Below are 21736 nucleotides of genomic sequence, written 5' to 3'. Positions count from 1 at the left end.
TGGAATAACGGTCTACTCCACTGGGGGTTTGCAGCTCCACATATCCAGTCAGCAGGTACTCCTACAACACCTCCTCGGCAATGGCCAAATTCATGGAGCTGCTCCCCTTGGACTCCCGTGCCAAGTTTTCGGCGTTGGTAGAGGAAGGGAGACTCATCTCAAGGGCGTCCCTTCAGGCAGCACTTGAGGGGGCATATGCGGCCTCCAGGGTTATGGCCACAGGAATGGCTATCAGAAGGGACTCATGGCTCCACGTTTCTGGCCTCCCCTACGAAGTTGTGGTTTTTTGTTTTGTTTTAAAAAGGGGGGGGGGAAGAGAGAGTGTCAATAGTCTCTCTCTCTCTCTCTCTCTGTCTTGTTGATAGGCTGATGCTGCTTAATGATGGGCTGAAGTTGTGCTTTCTGGACCTCCGATTCAGGCACATTCCTGAGAAATGTGCCATTTGCAGGTTGTTCTCTAAGGCTATGTCTACACTCTGCACCTTTTAGCAACACAGTTGTGCCACTGAAAGGCATGCCGTTTAGCTGCTGGTTGTCGGCAAGAGAGAGCCCTCCCACCGACAAAAAACTTCCACCCTCAACGAGCGGCGGTAGCCTTGTTGGCAGGAGAGCACTAGGGAAGCTCAGGACTGTCTATGAGCTCCTTAAGTGTCTACCTGGCAGCAATCTCAGCTAACCTGCCCATTCAGGGTCACCTAGTATTCATACCCCCAACAGTAGCTAGATTGCTTGAAGGCCTTATACATGTGTTTTTCCCCATTAGGGAGCCTCCCATACCTTGGGACTGTAATGTAACGCTGGAGGGATTGATGGGCCCACCTTTTGAGCCAGGTAAAGGGTCAGGCAATATTGACCATGAGATTATCTAATTGGATTTCCAGTTGAATCGAACTTTATGAATTGGCTGGTTTAGACCTACTGATAATGATTACAGTCCATTCCACTGGGGACCCAGCAGCTACTGCAGCTTGTTTGAGAAATGTACCAATCTTAGGGTATGTCTACACTACGAGAGTAGTTCGATTTTAGTTAAATCGAATATGTGCAATCGATATTAGAAAGTCAAACGTGTGTGTCTACACTAAGGACAGTAATTCGACTTTGTCAGTCCACACTACCAGGGAAAGCGTCGACATTGGAAGCAGTGCACTGTGGGCAGCTATCCCACAGTTCCCGCAGTCCCCGCTGCCCATTGGAATTCTGGGTCGAGCCCCCAATGGCTTCTGGGTAAAAAATTGTGGCGAGGGTGCTTTTGGGTAACTGTCGTCATCCGTCAGTCACTACCGCCCTGCCTCCCTCCCTGAAAGCGCCGGCGGGAAATCAGTTCGCGCACTTTTTGATCAGTGACAGCGCGGACGCCACAGCACTGCGATCATGGATCCCGCTGCGACCATCGCTGCAGTTGTGGCCATTCTCAACGCCTCGCACCTTATCATACACCTTTCCCACAGGCAGATGCAGAGAAATCAGGCGAGGAGGCTACGGCACCGCCGTGAGGGCCTGAAGTCGGAGAGTAGCACAGAGCTGTCAGAAACCACGAGCCCCAGCGCCCAGGACATCACGGTGGCAATGGGGCATGTGGATTTTGTTGAACGGCGATTCTGGGCCCGGGAAACAAGCACGGACTGGTGGGACCGCATAGTGCTTCAGGTCTGGGATGAATCCCAGTGGCTGCGAAACTTTCGCATGCGGAAGGGGACTTTCCTGGAACTTTGTGACTTGCTGTCCCCTGCCCTGAAGCGCAAGGACACCCGCATGCGAGCAGCCCTGACTGTCCAGAAGCGAGTGGCCATAGCCCTCTGGAAGCTTGCAACGCCGGACAGCTACCGGTCAGTCGCGAACCACTTTGGCGTGGGCAAATCTACCGTGGGGGTTGTTGTCATGCAAGTAGCCAAGGCAATCGTCAAGGTACTGCTGTCAAAGGTAGTGACTCTGGGAAACGCGCAGGTCATCATAGATGGCTTTGCCGCGATGGGATTCCCAAACTGCGGTGGGGCTATAGATGGGACTCACATCCCTATCCTGGGACCGGGCCACCAGGCCAGCCAGTACATCAATAGAAAGGGCTACTTTTCAATGGTGCTGCAAGCACTGGTGGACCATCGGGGACGGTTTACAAACATCTACGTCGGATGGCCGGGCAAGGTTCATGACGCTCGCGTGTTCAGGAACTCTGGTCTGTTTAGACGGCTGCAGGAAGGTATTTACTTCCCGGACCACAAGATAACTGTTGGGGATGTGGAGATGCCTACAGTGATCCTCGGGGACCCAGCCTACCCGCTAATGCCCTGGCTCATGAAGCCCTATACTGGCGCCCTGGACACAGAAAAAGAACTCTTCAACTACCGGCTGAGCAAGTGCAGAATGGTGGTGGAGTGTGCTTTTGGCCGTCTCAAAGGGAGATGGAGAAGCTTACTCACTCGCTGTGATCTCAGCGAAACCAATATCCCCATCGTTATTGCAGCTTGCTGTGTGCTCCACAATCTGTGTGAGAGCAAGGGGGAGACCTTTATGGCGGGGTGGGAGGTTGAGGCAAATAGCCTGGCTGCTGATTATGCCCAGCCAGACAGCCGGGCGATTAGAAGAGCCCAGCGGGACGCGCTGTGCATCCGGGAGGCTTTGAAAGCTAGGTTCCTGAGTGAGCAGGGCAACCAGTGACTATTAAGTTTGTTTACAGAGAAGCTGAACCTGCCCCTGTTTCTTTACCCAGTTGCCGTCGACTATCCTCTCCACTTACATACCCCCTTCACCCCCTTCCCAAAAAATAAAATCTGTTCTGTTTTGTTCATGGACACCGTTGTCTTTATTACTGTTTTCGCGGGAATGTTTTAAACCTGGGACGCAGACTGTGGCGGGGGGCGGGTTTAGGGTTGTGATGCAAATGATGCTTCTAAACTCCAGGAATGACAGGCTCCGCGGTGGTGGACTGGTAGTTTCAACGGAGCCTGCCAGCCCTCCTGGCCGGGACTGCGTGTATGTGTCGGCTATGTGACTGTCTTGCAGGGGGAGGAGGGTTACAGATCCCCTGCTGCGCGGCTCTGTGATCCAGGGTAAGGACCGCTGCATAAGATCTGTAACTGCCCTCCCCCGCCACCAAGTCACAGAGCAACACCACCGCCCCCACCACACAAAACATGAAAACCACCTCCCAGACTAACCAGGATAACTAGTCACTGCACTGTATATGTGCCCTGCTGCTGCACCTGCCCCCTGCTAAAGGTGACTGTCCTGTCCAATGACCAAGGCCCTTCCCCCCCCTTCAGACAGACTCCCCTCCAAAAGAAGAGGATGGAAACAGAAATGAACAGAAACGTATTCTTTATTAACAACCGCACATGGAACGGGGGGGTGAAACTTGGACGGGGTCTTGTGTGAGGCCGGTAGGAAAGGACTTTTCAAATTTTGGGGAATGAGAGCCTTCTAGTGGTAGAGCAGTCCGCAGGGGTGGAGTGAAATTTTTCCCGGCCCCTTCCACTCCTCCGTGTTTGGACTTTGGGTGAGGGGTGTATGGGACTTGGTGGCGGGGCAGGGCAGTTACAGAGAGACTGCAGCGGGGCTCTCTCCTCCTGCCTCCGGTCCTGCAGAACATCCACAAGGCGGCGGAGCGTGTCCGTTTGCTCCCTCATTAGTCCAAGCAGCGTTTGAGTAGCCTGCCTGTCCTCCTGTCGCCACCTCTCCTCCCGTTCCATGTTTGCCCGGTGCATTTGGGACAAGTTCTCCCTCCACTGTGTCTGCTGGGCTGCCTGTGCTCGGGAGCATTCCATTAGTTCAGCAAACATGTCTTCCCGTGTCCTCTTCTTCCTCCTCCTAATGTGCGCTAGCCTCTGGGCAGATGTGGCTGTGGGAATTGGAAAAAGGGAGTGAATTCCTGAGACAGAGCAATGTATCTGTGAACAGAGAACATAGTCTTTCTCTGTGAACAAGACCATGCAGAGCACCTATCACACGCGCACTGAGGACAAGGTCGAATTTTCGGCCCTCGCCTACAGTGCCTGCGGTCTTGCTGTGGCGAGCTGAGGAGCAGGGCAGGACACCGGACTTTGTCTAGATGGCAAACATGGTAAGCCGTAGACTTGTGGCCGCTTAAAACTTTAAGAGTGGCACTGGCCTCCTTTCACATAGAAAGCAATGCGAGTCTCTGCTGGCAGCAATCCTGCAAGCATGAACTCTGCCCCTGTCCCAGCCCCTCGCGGCTGTAAACCGCGTGGCTGTAAACCGGCGGTTGCAGTTCTGTAAAGGGACGGGCAAGCAGTCCCAATACTAACTTTCCCCTACCTAATTCACAGCAGGGAGTCATGCCTGACATCACCCTCCTGAAGGTCTCCGAGAGCCAGAAGGAGAAGATGCTCCGGGACAGCCTACAGAAACCGGGGCCATTTGCTGCACTGCTGTGCAAGGCCATGATCCCGGAGTACCTGCTGGCGTTGTGGCAGGGAAACGTGTCCTACCACGGGGAGCCTAATAAGCTCTCCCTGCCCAGGAACCTGCTGATGAGGCTTGAAAAACACCTGCAGGAGGTGTATGAGGAGTTCTCCCCGGAGGATGTCGCCTCAATCCCCGGTTACATTGACCAGTTCTTGGCTTAGGTGCCCTTGGAGGGACAAATGACTGCAGGGTTTTGGGCACTATAATCATGAAGCGGACATTGTGAGATTTTTTGAAAATGGTTCGGACTATATATTGAGGCGCCCAAAGACGGAGTAATCATGATACACTTTGCACTGATTCCCCTTTTGTTTGACTTTCCTGTTTACATGTTTTGAAGCACTTTACCCACTGTTAATATTTTCAATCTTCCTGTTTTGTTGCAAATAAATGTTTACATGTTTTAAAGCACTTTAGCTACTGTTAATATTTTAAATATGCCAGTTATGTTGTAAATAAATGTTTGGATATTTAAAACACTTACTGCTTGATCCTTCCCCTGAATCTGTGTCTGGGGTAACGGCTGGGGAGGGTTGGTAGGGGATCTCTGTCAGGGTGATGAAGAGCTCCTGGCTGTCGGGCAAATCAGCGTTGTAAGCGCTGTCTACTGCCTCGTCCTCCTCATCTCCTTCCTCCTCTTCCCCGTCCGCTGAGGAACCGGCCGCGGACAATATCCCATCCTCAGAGTCCACGGTCAGGGGTGGGGTAGTGGTGGCGGCCGCACCTAGGATGGAATGCAGTGCCTCGTAGAAACGGGATGTGTGGGGCTGGGATCCAGAGCGTCCGTTTGCCTCTTTGGTCTTCTGGTAGCCTTGTCTCAGCTCCTTGATTTTCACGCGGCACTGCGTTGCATCCCGGCTGTAGCCTCTCTCTGCCATGGCTTTAGAGATCTTCTCATAGGTCTTTGCATTCCGTCTTTTGGAGCGCAGCTCGGAAAGCACGGACTCATCTCCCCACACAGCGATGAGATCCAAGACTTCCCGATCCGTCCATGCTGGGGCCCTCTTTCTATTGGATTGCACGGCCATCTCTGCTGGAGAGCTCTGCATCGTTGCCACTGCTGCCACTGCTGCTGAGCTCGCCACGGTGTCCAAACAGAAACTGCGCTTCAAACTGCCCAGACAGGAAAAGGAATTCAAATTTTCCCGGGGTGTGGCTGGTCAGAGCATCCGAGCTCGGACTGCTGTCCAGAGCGTCAACAGAGTGGTGCACTGTGGGATAGCTCCCGGAGCTATTAGCGTCGATTTCCATCCACACCTAGCCTAATTCGATATGGCCATTTCGAATTTAGCGCTACTCCTCTCGTTGGGGAGGATTACAGAAATCGATTTAAAGAGGGCTCTATGTCGAACTAAATGGCTTCCTGGTGTGGACGGGTGCAGGGTTAATTCGATATAACGGCGCTAAATTCGACATAAAAGCCTAGTGTAGACCAGGCCTTAGATCTGCAGTAAATTGATAACATGGGGTATAGTACATATATTTACACTACTACTCCCTGGTAGAGGCATTAAGAGCTGATGCCAATTTTGGCACAGCTGTCCAACGATTGTTCAAAAAGCACCCACCTCCTATCATACAGATTACTACTTCTGAGTCACCAAGAGAGGAGTACACTTGGACAAGCACTCAAAGAAGAAATGGTTACCTTAGGGAAACTGTGGTTCTTCGAGATGTGTTGTCCATACATATTCTGTGACCTGCACTCTTCCCCCGCTGTTGCAGCGATTACTATCTGAATTGTGTACTGGCAAAGGAACTGAGACGTTTGTGGTCACCCCATCTTTTATGCTTTCGGGTGAGGTGCCCCAACAGCACTGTGCTGGCCAAACAGATTCAGTCTTGAGTGCATGGGGTGCATGTCCTCCAAGAATGAAATACATAGGGACAAGGTAAGTTGAAGAATCACAGTTATGCTAAGTAACCATTTGTCTAATTCACTATTTTTAGTTAACCTCTTGGAATGAGGTGTAACCCTGCAGGCACATGAATGTTAGGTAGAATACTTCATTGAATGTGTGTCCCTGTGGGTGCTCCACTACCTGCTTCGAAGTTTCCTTGGTGGACTTTGTGGTAGAGAAGGAACTGAGGATGGTTCGCCTGTTAAGTCCTAGTTAGCCTTGGTGCAGGGCATAAGGATGTATAGGGCGCATGCATGGGCCGAACAGAGACTGATGGTGAAAATCTCCGCTGAAAGGCATATGGGGCATATGCGCACCTGAAATGGAGCACCCATAGGGGGACATATCTCAAAGAACTACATTAACTGCACAAGGTGGGTAACTTCTTTCCCCAGCTTTATGCTTTAAACTTTCTCATATGCACATCATTGGGAACAAGTACAAGAGCAGCAGCCAGTGTTCATTATTGGAGTAGCTTTAGCTTTTCTTTTATCTTGTTGCAGAGTGGTAGGCTGCTAAGACTTTTCAGGTGAAAGATGTTTTTAATTTTGAAATACTTCTAATTTTTTTAAAACAATCAGAATATTGAGAAATGCAGTTTAAATGCAAAATCTACTGTTAGACCTGGAGACTTCAGAGAGATGGCATAGGAGAGCCAGGGCTTAGGCAGAATTAAAGGGTTTAGATGTTTTTTTGGTCTAAAATAAAAGGACTCCAATACTTCCAAATCCTTTATTGAACTAAGTTTTTTTTGTTTTTTCTCTTTCAGACCCTATTTGACCAAACCCAAAGATCAATTAAAGCACAGCTTCAGACGTTCGTTAAAGAGTAAGTTAATTTTCATTTCAAATAAATTCACCTTAATAAACCGCAAGGAAAAATATCTCCACTAAGACCAACTAGGAAGTGAAATCAGCTTCTGAGAGAGGTTGAAGATATTTGGAAATAGTCAAGCCACAGCTTGCCTAGCACCTCTTAAACTTGCCAGAAATAACCCAACAGCCCAATAGGGGTTGGACTGGGGTGGAGACCTTTTCAGTCATTGGATTTTTTTTTTTAAATCCTTGCTTTAAATCATGCATTGAGTGTTTGTCAAACTAATCTGAAAATTTGTACTATTGCAGCTTTAAAATACCATTTATAATGATTTCAATTATAGCTGATTTTTTAAATGTCACTACTGGGATGGTATCTTATTTGAATTTTACGAAACTACAATGGGCAAAAACCAAAAGATTGAAAATAAAGGCCCTGATCATGCAAACATTTAAACAGATATGTAACTTTACTCACCTGAGTAGTCCCATTGACTTCAATGGAACTTCAATATGTTTAAAGTTAAGCACGAGCATAAATGTTTGCCATATCAGGAGCTTTTGTATTAAAATTTTCTCTTGTAGGCCCTTAAGCAGCTCCTTAACTCTGCACTGGGAGTAGTCTCAGTGACTTCAGTGGGACTGTGCTCACAGAGCATAAAGTTAAGTATGTGCATACGTTTTTGAAGGATTGGGGCCTTAGTGTCATAAAATCTTTCACTTTTTAAAACAATACTTCAGAACTAACAACAAAGATTCATATTTAGGCATCTACGGTTGGGATGTCAAAAGCACCTAAGCCACTTAAGAGCACAAGTCCCATTAACTTCAGACTGTAATGGTAGAGTATGACCTGGTTGAAGCATTTCAGCTTTCTTGACATTTTGAAGTTTAATACATCAGAAGGTAGTGCTGGTTTCAAACATAGCATGGACTGTTTCCTTACCAGTTTGAGTTTGTGGTGGTATCACACTAGAGATGTTGAATGAGATCCTGGATTGTCTTTTTCAGGGTAGATGAACATTTAATGTGAATCTCAGCAGAAAAAAACTATGTAAAATCTGAAATTCTACTAATCATTAGGAAACTATTTAAAGAAAATACAAAGCAACCCATCTTTTTTGTTTTGTCAGATTTTTTTTTAATCATGATTTTTATCTGCCCTGGGTTGGACTAGATGAATACCAGTGTCTACAAGATGTATTCTTTTACATTTCACTCCCTCGCTTGTTCAGAAGAACAGAGCAGCCAGGAAAGTCACACTTCCATCATACTTGTGCTATAACTTGCACTGATCGAGATATTTAAGGTGGAAAAGGGAAATAATAAAAAGATCAAATATGATAGCTGTAAATAGAACCATGTTAGAAAAGGTTTAAAATTTGGTGTATTTTTAAATATTTCATGATCAACAAAATGAGCCTTCCAAGGATATTGCAATTTATTTCTCCTTTTGTTTAGAGATATTAGAAAATTTAAAGAATCAAAGAAGCAGTTTGAAAAAGTCAGTGAAGAAAAAGAAAATGCACTAGCAAAAAACGCTCAAATTCAAAGAAATAAACAACATGAAGTAGAGGAGGCCACCAACATTCTCACTGCAACACGAAAATGCTTTCGGCACATAGCTCTGGATTACGTTCTTCAGGTAAGTGTAACAATCAGTGTAGTTTTTTAAGAACAATGTGTTACTTCTGGGGGCATTCTGCACCAAAAAATTAAAAATTCTGCACACAATGTTTTAAAATTCTACAAGTTTTATTTGTCAAAATAACACTGCATAATCACACCAGTTTAAATTATTTTGGTAATTTATGTCAAAATACCTGTCAGCAAGTATGTGTGTAACAATACAGACACACACAAATTTCCCCCCCAGGAGTAGGGAGTTAAAGAAACCCCTATGACAACCCAGTTCCTGTTTCTCTGTAATGCCATGACAGATCTGTATTGATCCATGGATGGATACAGATCCTGTGGTCATCAGCAGGGATTGAATCTGAAACCCTCAGCACCGAGGATTAAATTAATTCCTGTCCAGAGGTCCTGCACAACATCTATGATCTGTGAACCACTTTATAATTAGTACTGAGGCTGCACCTATGGGCTATACACTGTACAGATGTAATAAAAATTTTCCCTGTCCCGAAGAACTTAGTATAAGAGAAGAAGGGGGGAGGGATAGCTCAGTGGTTTGAGCATTGGCCTGCTAAACCCAGGGTTGTGAGTTCAATCCTTGAGGGGGCCACTTAGGGATCTGGGGCAAAATCAGTACTTGGTCCTGCTAGTGAAGGCAGGGGACTGGACTTGATGACCTTTCAAGGTCCCTTCCAGCTCTGAGATTAGGTATATCTCCATATATAAATAACAGGTTGATTCAATAAATGAGAAGTGTAACATAACAAAGAATAGTACAAGCAGTAGTCACAGCATTCCAGCTGCCTAATCATTATCAAGGGTTTTTTTTGTTGGCATTATGTCAGAGGAGAGTTTTCAGAAGACGCTTAAGTGAACATAAGTGGTTCACAGTGGTCAATATAGGGGTGAATTTAGTTCCTACCATGTGAGATAAAGGAGTACAGTAGAGTTACAAACACCAGAGTTATGAACTGACCAGTCAACCACATAACTCATTTGGAACCAGAAGTATGCAGTCAGGCAGCAAAGAAAAACACCCCCCCCCCACCCCCCCCCCCCCCCCCCGGAAAAAAAAAAAAAAGCAAGGCAAGGAAACTCTGCTTGTTTCCTTTAAATTAAGATGGTTAAAAAGCAGCATTTTTCTTCTTCATAGTAAAGTTTCAAAACTGTATTAAGTCAATGTCCAGTTGTAAACTTTGAAAGAACAACCATAATGTTTTGTTCAGAATTACGAACATTTCAGAGTTATGAACACGGTCTATTCCTGAGGTGTTCGTAACTCCGAGGTTCTACTGTAACTTAGCTGTCAGTAGCAGGCTCTTATTGTTTTGGTACAGGCTTAGGAGAAATGATCACATGCATTCAGCCATTTTTGCACATTCTATATTGGAATTCATGTGCCTTTTGGATTTTGTCTATTCTCGTGTACACTACAGTCCACTTAATAAAACTGCATTTATGGTGAAGGAAACTCCCAAATTTTCCATGTAATCCACCATGCAAACAATTCAAGTTATAGATGGACCTTTCTGCTTACAATGAAGCTTTTCTTCTGGGGGAAAAAATGACTTCACTATGAAAGGACTCTACTGGAGTGTCTTTGTGGCTATATTTACTTGGGTTTAATTTGTATTTCAATATTTCTCTGAGTTCCCTTTTACTTTTTTTATCCAGAAAAGTCTTTTCAAAGTGTGTGTGTGTGTGTGTGTGTTGCAGAAGACTTTCCAAAGCATTGAATGTGTAGCTTTAAAATACCATCTGTTTTGTTTACAGCTTCTGTAAAATTATTTTACTTGTTAGCATTAAACAGACATGCCAAGGAAGTGAATTCCACAGTAATGTATGTCTCAGTTAAGTGAGGGTTTTTTGAGAAAATCTTACATTGTGGCAGGTAATTAAAGCCAGTGACCAGAAAGCAAAAAGAGAGGACTAGATACATGTGAAAAATCAGATATTGCACATAAAATAAGATAAGGGCCATGAATGATACTTCCTTGGATTACCAATGAACACAAGTGGTTAGTGATTTCAGCTAACTTAATAGCATGATTGAGGTGATGAAGATAAAATGTAATTAGCTTAATAGAATTCTTGCGAACACTTTTACACTCACCTCTCAGAGGTGGGGACCCAGTCTTCTTACTTGACTTTAAAGTGTCAACATGTTTTGGCACTACATGTATAGATTTTAAGAACATAAGGTTCTTATGAGAGCCATGAGGTTTTTAAAATACTTTTTCAACTAATATTAAAACTTTATGAGCATCTTTGGGAAATTCTAGCATTGCAAGTTTTTTCTCTAACTGTGAACGGTGATGGCAAATACAATTAGTTGTTGTCTTCTCACTAATATTAAAAAAAAATTGCTATGAAGAGTCAGATTTTTGAATTCTGTTTCTCCCCATATTTTAAGGTTACTTTATTTATTAACAGTTGAACATAACCTGGATTATTGCAGTTTGCGTGGGGATTGGTGAATGAAGCAAGATGTTTGTTTTTTCCTAGATTAATGTTCTTCAATCTAAGAGGAGATCAGAGATCTTAAAATCGGTAAGATCTTTACATTTTATGTGTAAAATGTCTGATTAAATCTGAAATATAAAAAATAAACATTGGAGACTGCAAGTTGCCACCCTCTGATCAGTGACCTATATAACATGAATTTGTCTGTTTGCTTCCATGTCGCACAACCACCATCACAACTGGCATGCTGGCTGTTGGTAGCAAGAGAGGCTAAGACTGAGTGGGCATGTGAACTACAGTCTATCAGTATGCCTGCACTGCAATCGGAGGTGGGATTGCAGCTCAGGTAGGCACACCCATGCTAACTTTAATTTAGCTAGTGCAGCTAAAAATAGCAGTGAAGACATGATGGCTTGGGCTTCAGCACAGACTGGACAAATCTGCCCAGAAACCTGGATATGTACTTGTTGTACTAGCTGCGCCAAGATCCACGCCACCACATAGTCTCTGCTATTTCTAGCTGTGCTAGCTAGGTTAAAGTTTGTCCAGGTATGCCCACCTGAACTGCACTTGCAACTCTGACTGCGGTGTAGATATACACTTAATGGTGATCCCTTCATGTCAGGGTGGAGGAATATCACTAAGGTTTTTACTGCTATTGTGTATGCTGTACATGTTTTGTAGCGAAACTTGAGTAGTTTGGTCTCCATTGCTTTCGATAAGGTACCCTTTGGGAAAGCTGCATTCACTTAAAAATAATTAATACTTCTCCCAATCTGTTTTCAAGATTGAGTCTCTCATTTCCTTAAAGTGGCACCTTTTTACCTGAAGAAAATAGATTGGGACCATTTGAAGCTAATGTACATTTTTTCTTCAAATCTCACCTGTCTCTTGAGTGTCGGAAGATACATAACTGGAGACAGTGTCTTTGACTTTGTCCCTTTCACATTCCCCTTTCTTCCCGTCCTTTTTTCGTGAGATTGTACAATTCACTTAAACTGTGAGAGGTCTGGTCAGTATTACAAACCAATCTTTTTCTCTGTGCCTTTGGAATCCTGGATATCTTCCCTTCTTTTTTCTTACAATGTACGAAGTCCGCTTGATGGTTTCTTCTCTTGTTTTTGGTGAGTCGACTTTGAAGTCCCAGGGAAGCAGATTGTGAGCTATTTTAGCTGTAATTGTAGAAGTTAAGAATCCTTAACCAACAGATTTTGTACCTTCCAGTTGGTTTCTTAGGTGTTTGAGCTGCATAGTTTTTAACAAAAGTTTTAAACAATCTGACTAAAACATGATCTCATCTGTCAATTAGGTTAGCCTATTTATGAAAGATTTAACTTGGTGGGATGATTCATTTCCTACTTGACCCTCGTTTAGTCATTTAGACCTGTGCAAAGTGACCACAGAGTGGATATAGAACACTACCAAGTCAGAATGGTGGTATATTGCACCCACCTTGCACTCGCTTTGTACTCATGTGTATCTCCACGAAGTGCAGGGCAGTGGTGAATTAAGCCCTGCACTTCAAGCTTGTTTGCAAGAGTTCATTCAGTGTGAGTTATATATGTAAAATCTGATAACGCTCTATTTAAAACTCCTTTCTAATGTATACTTTTATTCTTTCTTCATTCTAGATGTTATCCTTTATGTATGCTCATCTGACCTTCTTTCATCAAGGCTATGATCTGTTTAGTGAGCTTAAGCCATACATGCATGATCTCGGAGCACAGGTAATGTTACAATACAACTCCTGAATTAAAACGCACATACTAATTTGTGTTCGGGAAAACTATTGGGGAGAACTATGTGTGTACCAGAGCCACTGTAAATTTATTCAATAAAAGTAGAAACTTTGGGGGATAGCCACGATGAAGGCATATTGTCAGCATAAAAAGCATACATTTTAAAATGTGTTACTAATTAAATGCAAAAAAAAGTTAATACAACATTAAGGCTGCACATAAAAATAAGTTTTATATTTCCTTGCATTTTTCAGATTTCCCACAGCAAAATTAATTTGTCCATGTTCCACAAATATAGTAAAATCTGTCCCGGTTTTAAGTGTGTTCATGCTGTTCAGTATATACTGTAAAATGTACAAGTTATGCAATGTGTCAGTTAGTATTGCTGCTGGAAACTTAAAAGGGATACTGTCAGCTTGAAAACTGTTTAATTTTAATAACGTTTTCAGTGTTGCTGCTGTGTTGGTCAGAGTGTCACAGCTAAATATAAGGTGGAACAGATTTAGTGTAACATTTTATGTTAAACAATCGGTTCTACTTTGTATTTAGCTGTAACACTCTGAATATCTTTCCCTGACCTGAAAAAAGCTGTGGATAAGCTCGGAAGCTTGTCTTTCACCAACATAAGTTGGTCCAAGAAAAGATACTGCCTCACTCATCTTGTCTCTCTTATTTTAATAATTGAGGTAAAACTGATTTCAGGTACTGGCTCTTCCTGAAGATTTTTTGTTTGTTTTTACAATTACATTTTCCTATTTTTAAGTATTTCTCTCTTCACTTGTATGAGAGACTCACCCAAGCATGGGAGTTGGCTACAACTAATTACTAGGGCTGTCAATTAATCACAGTTAACTCACATGATTAACTCAAAAAAATTAATCGCAATTAATCACACTGTTAAACAATAGAATACCAATTGAAATGTATTAAATATTTTTGGATGTTTTTCTACATTTTCTAATATATTGATTTCTATTACAACACGGAATACAAAATGTACAGTGCTCAGTTTATATTTTTTATTACAAATATTTGCACTGTAAAAATTATAAACAAAAGAAATACTATTTTTCAATTCAACCTCATACAAGTACTGTAGTGCTATCTCTTTATTGTGAAAGTGTAACTTACAAATGTAGATTTTTTTGTTACATAATTGCTGCACTCAAAAACAAAACAATGTAAAACTTTAGAGCCTACAAGTCCACTTAGTCCTACTTCTTGTTCAGCCAATCGCTAAGATAAACAAGATGAATTGGAAAAATACTATTTCTTTTGATTTTAACAGGGCAATAAAAAATAAATCGAGCACTGTACACTTTGTATTCTGTTGTAATTGAAATCAATATATTTGAAAATGTAGAAAACACCCAAAAATATTTAAATAAATGGTATTCTATTATTATTTAACAGTGCGATTAATCGCAATTTTTTTAATTGCTTGACAGCCCTACTAATTACACATCGGAAACACTTAAATTGACTATACGTAAAGTGCTGCCAAGTGCATAGGGCACACACACTTTAAACTTAGCTACAATAGATGGTTTGTGGTTTGGAGCGTGTGGATGCATACATGCATGTTTGCGTTTGCAAATCACTACTGTAGATGCATTGCACTGGTATAAAAAGTGACTTGCAGCAGTGTGGCTTCATATGATTTCAAACATCTACACTCGGGGTTTGCAGATGTGCAGCTGTGGTGATATGGGAAAAAAGTATAAGAGGTGCTTTATTAAAATACAGATATTTTCCTTGATCTCTTTTCATTAGGGTTGTCTTATGTATTACTTTAGTAGGTTAAAGGTTCAGATAAGTGTGTGACCTTTTTTAGATGTCTTGTGTGCCTTTTAACCTCCATTTTCTTACTTTTTTATTTTTGATTCTGCAGCTTCAGTGTTATGTGGGTTTTTGCATGTAATTTTCTTGTTCTTTAAAAGAAAGATAGAAGAAATGTCTTGTCTTCATAGTAACTTTAGATTTTCCCAGTGAGGCTTTGATGTTTCCAAATCACTTACCTTAATGGGGGTAAGGGGAAATGGGGGGAGGGGAGGGAGAAAACTTGTTTTGTAAAATATGAATCTTGGAATGCCTACAATAGATTAGAAATGCAACAAAGATTGTGGCAAGATCCTAAAATTGTGCCATTTGCTATTTTCCCCCATCTGTACTTTCTTCTGTCTATTATGTTAAGATCATGTCTATTTTTTGCTGCGAAGGATGTGCTTGTTTAGTTTCCATGAGAGAGTTACAGTTGTTATATGATTTGTACTGGTAGCAGCCCCCATATTTGACAGGTTAGAAAGAAGGTATATTGTGGCATTCCAGAATGAGCAGGGATTCATTAGACTCTACAGAAAACTTTAGCAGATACGTGCTGATCATGCTCATAAGTGAATTTTCAGTTGCTTGTAACCAATTTGGTTGTAGATGTATTTCAAAATGGCTACGATTTACAGGTTGACTTTTGAAGTTCAGCTGATTTTAGCTGTCTCTACAGAAGAAGCCTGGCATTAATGGTTTTAGTGAGAACCATATTCCTTTCATAACTCAAATGTGTGACATGATTTTTCTCAAGCTTTCAGCAATAGCATCACCCTTCAGTTGAAAGCAGGGATGGGAAATGTCAGTCCAGAAGAGACTAGTTCAGAGTTTGAGTGGGAGACCTTAACCAGTGTGTGCTGCCTGGGGCTCAGTGTGTGCCCTCCATTCTCTCTTCTGCCACATGCCAGGGTCCCCCAATTTCCCTCTGCCAGGGAATCTGTGTGCACTGCATTTGCCTCTAGCTCCCATATCAGGGTTCCCCATTTTTCCCCCATGCTACTGGCTCTGTGTGTGCCCCTTCCCTCCTCCCCCATACCATGGTCCCCTAATACCCAGAACTCCTGGTGAGGGGGAATCCCCTATTCCCCTTCCCCCGTTCCAGAGTGCCCCACCATGGCAGGGGCTGTATGCGCACCCCCTTACTCCTTTCCAGGGACTCTGTCTGCTTCCCATTTCCTCTGCATCTCACAGCAGGTTTCCTCATTATCATGTCAGGGTCTCTGTGTCTATCTTCTTTTCCTTCCCCAAAGTACAGCCCGCCCCCCGCCCCCCCTCCGGGAGCAGGCAGGTGGCTAGGAGGAAGGAAAGAATGAAGCCTCCTTCTCCTTCTCTTTCCTATCCCTCTGGCTGCCTCTGCTGACTGACATCTGTCCCATTGCTCTATTTCTTCTCTCTCTCGGGATGTAAGTCATTCAGGGTGTCAACATGTTAAATTCTATTGGGAGGATGAGCAGGGATAGTGTTATTCTGGAAGATGTGAATGGGTATCATTTACTAGTTGGATCTATAGACGATTTCAGAGGTGCTTAGAGCTGTGGCTTTGCTAATCAGGTGGCAGGGCATTGTGCCCCCCCTTTTGGTTTTCTGAATTCCATAGGGCTCTACCCTTTGAGGCCTGAACAATCCCTGAAATTTTGAAATTGATCAGATATGTTATTCAGATGTCATGTTATAGCCAAACAGAAATGCTGTCGAGTTGAGCATATGGTCTTTGCACGCTCAGGCAGTGCTGTGAAAGGATTCAGCTGCAAAAAATCAATTTAGAAAATGATTTTGTGCCTTTTTTGAACAAATAACGGCCATACTGGGTCAGACCAAAGATCCATCAAGCCCAGTGTCCTGTCCTCTGACAGTGGCCAATGGCAGGTGCCCCAAAGAGACTGAACAGACAGGTTATCAAGTGATCCATGCCCTGTCACCCAATCCCAGCTTCTGGCAAACAGAGGCTAGGGACACCATTCCTGCCCATCCTGGCTAATAGCCATTGATGGACTTATCTTCCATGAATCTATCTAGCTCCCTTTTGAACCCCGTTATAGTATTGGCCTTCACAACACCCTCTGGCAATGAGTTCCAGAGGTTGACAGTGCGTTGCATGAAAAAAGACTTTCTTGTGTTTGTTTTAAATCTGCTACCTATTAATTTCATTTGGTGGCCCCTTGTTCTTGTATTATGAGAAGGAGTAAATAACACATCCTTATTTACTTTCTCTATACTACTCAAGATTTTATAGACCTACATTGTATCCCCCCTTAGTCGCCTGTGATTGGTTCCCCCTGGGGTGCCATCTGGAGCTGGGGTACCACTGAGCCCTCTGACCCACCAGCCTGGGCTCCCTCTGCACTATGCTGCTGTGACAAGCTGCAAAGCCCTCCAAGCCTGCACTTTCACTAGCATTCACACACATAGGAACACACCCAGCTGCAGTTACATGCAGGCTCTCTAACCACCAGCCTCTGACCTCAGAGCAGTACGTCCTGCCCTGGTCAGATCTGGCCAGTATATGGGTTTAACACCTGGTCCGCCTCTCCCTCTCCTCTCCAAGCTGAGATTTTCCCCAGACACCTTAGTTTATTAACTACAAAGGACAGATTTTAAGTGATTATCAGTGATAGCAAACAGATCAAAGCAGATTACCTAGTAAATAAACAAAACTGCAAACTGAGCTTAATGTACTAGATAGGTAGGATATGAATTAGCAGATTCTCACCCTGAGTGATAAACAGGTTGGCAAATTCTTAAGGCACAAGCTGCCTTGGCTTTGCCACTTGGGTTTCCCAGGTTTTCATACACAGGCTAGCAATCCCTTAGCCTGGGACCATCACTTCCCCCCTGTTCAGTCTTTATTCCTCAGGTGTTGTAGGGAAAGTGAGGTACCATCATGATGTCATTTCCCCCCGTTTTATATCTTCTTCCCACTCGCTGGAAAGCTCTTTTGCTGTGCCCTGGGTCAGACAGTTCCCATTGTGTAGTGCTATCGCTGAGCAGTTTCTATTGTACACAGTTCCTGGGGTAATCCTTGTGCTTGTGTGCACTTCCTCTATAAGCCATTAACATTGTTTGGCCTTTTAACTGTTGGACCTGAAAGGCTGCCTCCTGTGGGTGTGTTCAACCTCAGAACATGTTTCAGTAACACATACATAGCCAAACTTCATAATTTCACATATGACGATAGCACATACAATCCAATGAGAGATTCATGTCTAGCAGAGCAAGACTTTTAGGATGATAACTGGTTTTAGTACTGCAGCATCTTCCACCGTGTGCAACGGGGGGGGAAGAGTGCTGGCAGGAAACCGGGTACAGCTTCCAGATTCTGAGGCCAGTTTTGTGCCAGCCCTGGCCCTATGAAGTATAGAGCAGCCGAAGGCCTGTTCTAAACATGGCCAGGTAGTAATGGAACCCCAAGGATAGCTGGAGTAAAGCATGCTCTGGACACCCGCTGGGGGCATAGGAGCCAGCTGCAGAGCCTCTCTTCTTTCTGGGGGAATGGCAAACAGAGAGATGCGGCCAGTCTCCATTCCTTTTGCATTGCCGTAATGGTAGAAAGGAGCAGGGCAGGGCAGAATTCCTCACCCATAGTTTACGCAATGACTTTCTCTACTAGGTCAGGTACTGTGCCCTTCTCCACGACTGATTTGTGGTGGAGAAATGCAGTTGCGCTCTGATACATACAGCTTTGCTACCCCAGTGCTGAGGTAGGGCAAAGGCTGTGTCACATGTGCAAAATTGCTGGTCATCACTCTGTTTAGTGCCAACTCTTAGTCCTCAAACCGTAACATCTTTATTTGCATTAATGTTCAGTGATCTTGTAACAATGATTGGGGCTGAGAGAAGTATATTATTATTTTGGGGTAAAAGGACCAAATTTCTGTACTTAATTTTTATAGGATGTTGAAAAAGTCTAAAGTCTACAACAGTATACAAAATATTATACCACACGCTGTGTCATACCAAAGGATTTGTCAACGAGCTTCCACCTCCACCTCGTCAGAATACCTTTTAACCAATCATATATTCATAGATCTCTCACAAGTAATTCTGGGCAAAAGCACTGACATCAGTCACACTATTATCATAGTTTTACTGATATTTTACTACAAGACAGGTTTTACATAGTGATATTTTTTTATCTCAAGACATTTGAATGTTTATTTTTTTTAGAAATATCTCCTGTGTGCCATGTTTTCTGCAATAATCACTATTTTTACAACATCTTGGAAGCCTCAAACAATCTGAATAGCAATAGAACCTTGCCCTATTTAATGCTGTTTCAGGGAGCACATGGGAACTCTCGATTTAAAAAAAAGCTCAGGTGGGACCGTCACCACCTTCTTTTTGGAGGGGAAAGTCACCAACCTCTCCTTCTGTCTGGCGTTCGCTGCTGCTGCTGCTGAACGAGGACCAGTCAGCCAGCAAGAGCAGCTGAAGCATGAGTCATTCCTTTCTTCAGAGGCTGAACATGTCATCAATGCAGTGTACCAGTCGCATATCCCTGGCACCATACTGTTCTTGGAAACGTTTTCCTTAGATCCTAAAGCAAATGTACACCTATCAAAGAGGTTTTGTGTCAGGAAAATTTGTCCTGTTAATTCAGAATGGTAGTAAAATGCTTTAAACAGGACTTTAGTTGATAGTAAAGGTAAAGCTCTCTGATCAAGGAAGTGACTTTCCTGTGTATAAGACAAAAGTCATGCAATGTCTAGACATAATGTATTTTTTCTAATATGCATTACAAAGTCTAAAGAGCCAAATTTCTTTTTCTCTTTACAGCTGGATCGGTTAGGTGTAGATGCTGCAAAGGAGAAGAGAGAGATGGAGCAAAAGCACTCCACCATTCAACAAAAGGTACTTGAAGGAATGTAAAATAGAGAGAAACTGTACGCACATTTCATACATCTGCTTGGTATGTCTCAGCAACAGAGCATCACTGCATTAGAACTGCCAGAAAGTGTCCTTGCAGTGCAGTGAAATAGAATTACAGGTAATTAAATGGAGAGATGGTTTGCAGACATTCGGATTGTGTTACCAAACAAGGTCACAATATTTCTGTGCGCTAAATATCAATTTCACTGTTCTACTGAATTGAGTATATTTGAATGCTGAGAAATCTGACTCTGAATATGGTATCTTGGAGTCTTCATTGCCATAAAGTTAACTTTTTGCTTGCTGTAATTGTTGTTCTGTATATAGCTACAGAAAGGGCATCCTCCATATGGCCTTGTAGATGTGTGTTCTATTTACTTTCTTCCTGAATTGTTGCCAAATATGATAGTGTTTTGAAGTTGAGAGTATCTGCCACTCTTGTAGACAAACAGTTAAAGAAAACCTATGGGGAAGCTTGGCTTGTATTTCTTATTAAAATGTATATGAATGTGAAAGCTAAACACTAACTGAAAGTTAGTTATTGGCAAATTTGAATATGTACTAACTGGTGCTATTGCATGTTGGGAAAATTGCAGCCGTTTCAAGTGGAACAAAACCTCTTCAGTGGCATGGATAGTTATAAAGATCTGGGTCAATATTCATTTTGCTATTGTGATACTAGAATTTAATAAGAAAATTCAGCAGCAAAATGAAGTTGGGAATAGGATGGAAGTTCTATTTTGGGGAAAAGCTATAGCTGGAAAGTAATAGGCTGTTCGAGAACAGCAGCACCTGGCACAGGATTAAGACCTCTCTTGGTACATACTATCAACTGACCGCTGAAGGAGTAAGTTACGTGACTTGTTACCATGAGCTGCTATAATTGCTGTAGGCCCATTGTCCTTTCTTGTTTTGTTTTTTTCCTTAAATGCTGCATAAGGCTGCATTGCAGGTAAACGATTTCTAATAAGCTGAGTGGTTACTATGGAGCTTTTATAAAGAAATGCAGTACTTATGGAAACCTGATCAGTTAGAACTTCAAAAACACTTATTGGATCTTACTTCTTGTTGCTGTTCAACTATTGCTCTTGAGTTAGGTTAGCAAACTATATGAAAATAATTTAATTCATCAAGTCATCAGTAATTATTTTCTTAATAACGTTACACCATTTACACGGACTCCCAGTGCATTTACAGATGCCATTCGTGCTGTTGTTTTTGCTCTAAAAAGCTCTAGGGTTTAGGACAGATGCTCCTCAGCTCACAAGTCAAGATCACCTCATGTGCTACGATGATAGTGCCTAAATTCATAATTCTGGGGCTTGAAGGAAGACGGTTTTTGGTGGAAAGCCCTTACCTTGAACAACAGCTTCTAAAATTGCATTCCTTGTCTCTCTCCCCTCTTCAGATCCTTCCACTTTCCTATGCACCAGGTTTAAGCTTCTTGCCTCGCAGGGCCTTCACAGCTCTCAGCTGGCCTAAAGGCTAGATCTTGTTTCTTATGTCATCTCATTTCCCTGTCACTTGGTCTAGAATGCCAGCCCCTTGCTGTCCCATTTCTTTCCTTCTCCCATTCCCATCACCCTACCTTCTTCCATGCTGCCCCATAAGCATGAGCCCTCACAGTGTTGGCAAGCCAAGCACTTCCCTCCTCCCACCAATCTTCACATCCCTCCTAAAGGTTCACTTATTCCCACAAACACTAACCTTCAATAAAAAGTGTGTGTGTGTATATAATTCAAAGTTTTAACTTGACACCTTATCTAGGTCTTCCAGTGTGTCTGTATATTCTACTTTGAGTACTTGCTCATGTCCATTCCACGTTGCACGCATGCCATTTGCACCTTTGCTGGAGATTTTTCCCTCAGTGGTATCCGTTGGGCCGTCTCTAGCATCCTCTGGTGCTGCACGCTTATGCACTGGTATAAGGGGCCCCACGGACCCACTCCCTCTCAGTTCCTTCTTACCATCTGTGATGGTTACTGGAACAACTCCTCTTGCTTTGGCAAGGCGTCGTTCAGTATTTTCTTCTCTGTATCCTAGTTTATTAATCTTAGTCTAGTTGTAG

At 43.2% G+C, this 21736-nt stretch overlaps 1 protein-coding gene across 1 annotated transcript in view; it reads left to right on the top strand.

Moving 5' to 3' along the window:
- The window catches only part of ACAP2 (ArfGAP with coiled-coil, ankyrin repeat and PH domains 2), a 110329-nt gene that overhangs the window by 27090 nt on the left and 61503 nt on the right, over positions 1–21736 (top strand). Inside the window, exons 5-9 of the mRNA XM_024213006.1 lie at positions 7096–7154; positions 8603–8786; positions 11282–11326; positions 12871–12966; positions 19576–19650. Coding sequence (XP_024068774.1) covers positions 7096–7154; positions 8603–8786; positions 11282–11326; positions 12871–12966; positions 19576–19650 — 459 coding nt within the window. The remainder of the gene's footprint in view (positions 1–7095; positions 7155–8602; positions 8787–11281; positions 11327–12870; positions 12967–19575; positions 19651–21736) is intronic.

Source organism: Terrapene carolina, unplaced genomic scaffold (genome assembly GCF_002925995.2).
Source record: "Terrapene carolina triunguis isolate 2854851 unplaced genomic scaffold, T_m_triunguis-2.0 Scaffold88, whole genome shotgun sequence".
Classification (NCBI taxonomy): Eukaryota; Metazoa; Chordata; order Testudines; family Emydidae; genus Terrapene; species Terrapene triunguis.
Note: the sequence above shows the minus strand (reverse complement) of the source record. Positions and strands in the feature narration are given on the sequence as shown.